Source organism: Carlito syrichta, unplaced genomic scaffold (genome assembly GCF_000164805.1).
Source record: "Carlito syrichta isolate Samal-C Ts95f unplaced genomic scaffold, Tarsius_syrichta-2.0.1 Scaffold135879, whole genome shotgun sequence".
Taxonomy (NCBI): domain Eukaryota; kingdom Metazoa; phylum Chordata; class Mammalia; order Primates; family Tarsiidae; genus Carlito; species Carlito syrichta.
Window position 1 is genome coordinate 32,689 of NW_007079975.1, and position 1,388 is coordinate 34,076.

At 41.6% G+C, this 1,388-nt stretch overlaps 1 protein-coding gene across 3 annotated transcripts in view; it reads right to left on the reverse strand.

Annotated features, from left to right (window-relative positions):
* SSR2 (signal sequence receptor subunit 2) overlaps nt 1–1,388 on the reverse strand; it is a 10,911-nt gene that overhangs the window by 5,750 nt on the left and 3,773 nt on the right. For 2 of the 3 annotated variants that reach the window (XM_008049636.1, XM_008049637.1), the window contains one exon: nt 541–649. In XM_008049636.1, the coding sequence (XP_008047827.1) occupies nt 541–649 (109 nt within the window). The remainder of the gene's footprint in view (nt 1–540; nt 650–1,388) is intronic. The other variant, XM_021708354.1, reaches the window with a different exon arrangement.

Below are 1,388 nucleotides of genomic sequence, written 5' to 3' on the forward strand. Positions count from 1 at the left end.
ACCTCAGCCTCCCAAAGGCGCAGGATTACAGGCTGAGCCACCGAGCCCGGCTGAAACATGCTTCTTTAGGATAATACCAAGTTTCTGGTCAATCTTGCCCATCAGAGTTTAGTGGCTACTGTGAAAATTTTTTGCAAGAGTTTTTGTTTTCAGAATATATATTTTCAAGAGTGATACATAATAGATGTACTTATTTTCAGGGAATATGTAATATTCTAATATTTCATGTAATATGTAATGATCACATCAGGGCAACTGGTTGCCCTAAAACATTTATCTTTTCTTTATGCTATAAACATTCAAATCCTTCTTTTTTATTTTGAAATATACAATAGATTATTGTTAACTATAGTCATCCTACTAACTATAGCACAGTAGGTCTTATTTCTTCTATTTTTGTACTTGTTAATCAACCTCTTTTCATCTCCCCTTCCCATTGCAAGACTTTTTTTTTTAAACCCTGAGACTTTAAGTTGAATGCAAGAGTTTTTAAGGGAAGGCAGGTCTGTGTGCCACTCAGCTAAAGGTTTGGAAACTCACCACAACAGGCCCATCCTCTTGGGCCAGATAAGTAATCGTTGCTGAGGTGAAGTTGAAATAACCAGCTTTGAGAGGGCGCAGAACCACGGTGTGGGAGACGTTGCTAGCACTGGCCCAGGAGTTAAGGAAAGAAAAAGATGAAGTTGAGACTGTAACAACCTCTCAACTTCTGGACTAAATGAACCAATCACAAAACAGTTACCAACATGTGGCAATCTTATACCTGCAGGAATGAAAAGATACAGATTTTTTTTTTTTTTGAGTTGGAGTCTCACTGTGTTGTCCAGGCTAGAGTGCAGTGGCACACTCACAGCCACAGCAGCCTCAACCTGCTGTGCTCAGGTGATTCTTTTGCCTCAGCTTTCCAAGTAGCTGGAACTATAGGCATGCACCACCACGCCCAGCTAATTTCTTTTTTTTTTTTTTGAGCTGTAGTCTCACTCTGTCTTCCAGACTGGAGTGCAGTGGCATGCTCACGGCCACCGTAGCCTTCATCTGTTGGGTTCAGGGAATCCTTTTGCCTTAGCCTTCTAAGAAGCTGGAACTACATATGCTTGCCACCATGCCTGGCTATAATTTTTTGATTTATTGTAGAGATAAAGTCTTGCCAAGGTGTCCAGACTGGTCTCTAACCCATGGGCTCAGGCAATCCTCTGACCTCGGCCTCCCAAAGTGCTGGGATTATAGGCATGAGCCATCGTGCCTAGTCAAGATACAGATTTTAAAAAGTCTAAAGTTTGTGGCATTATAGGATCTCTTTCTACTTAAAAAAATTTTTTTCTTTTTTTAGTTGGGAGTCTCACTCTGTCACCCAGACTGGAGTGCAGTGGCCACTCCTGGCCACCGCA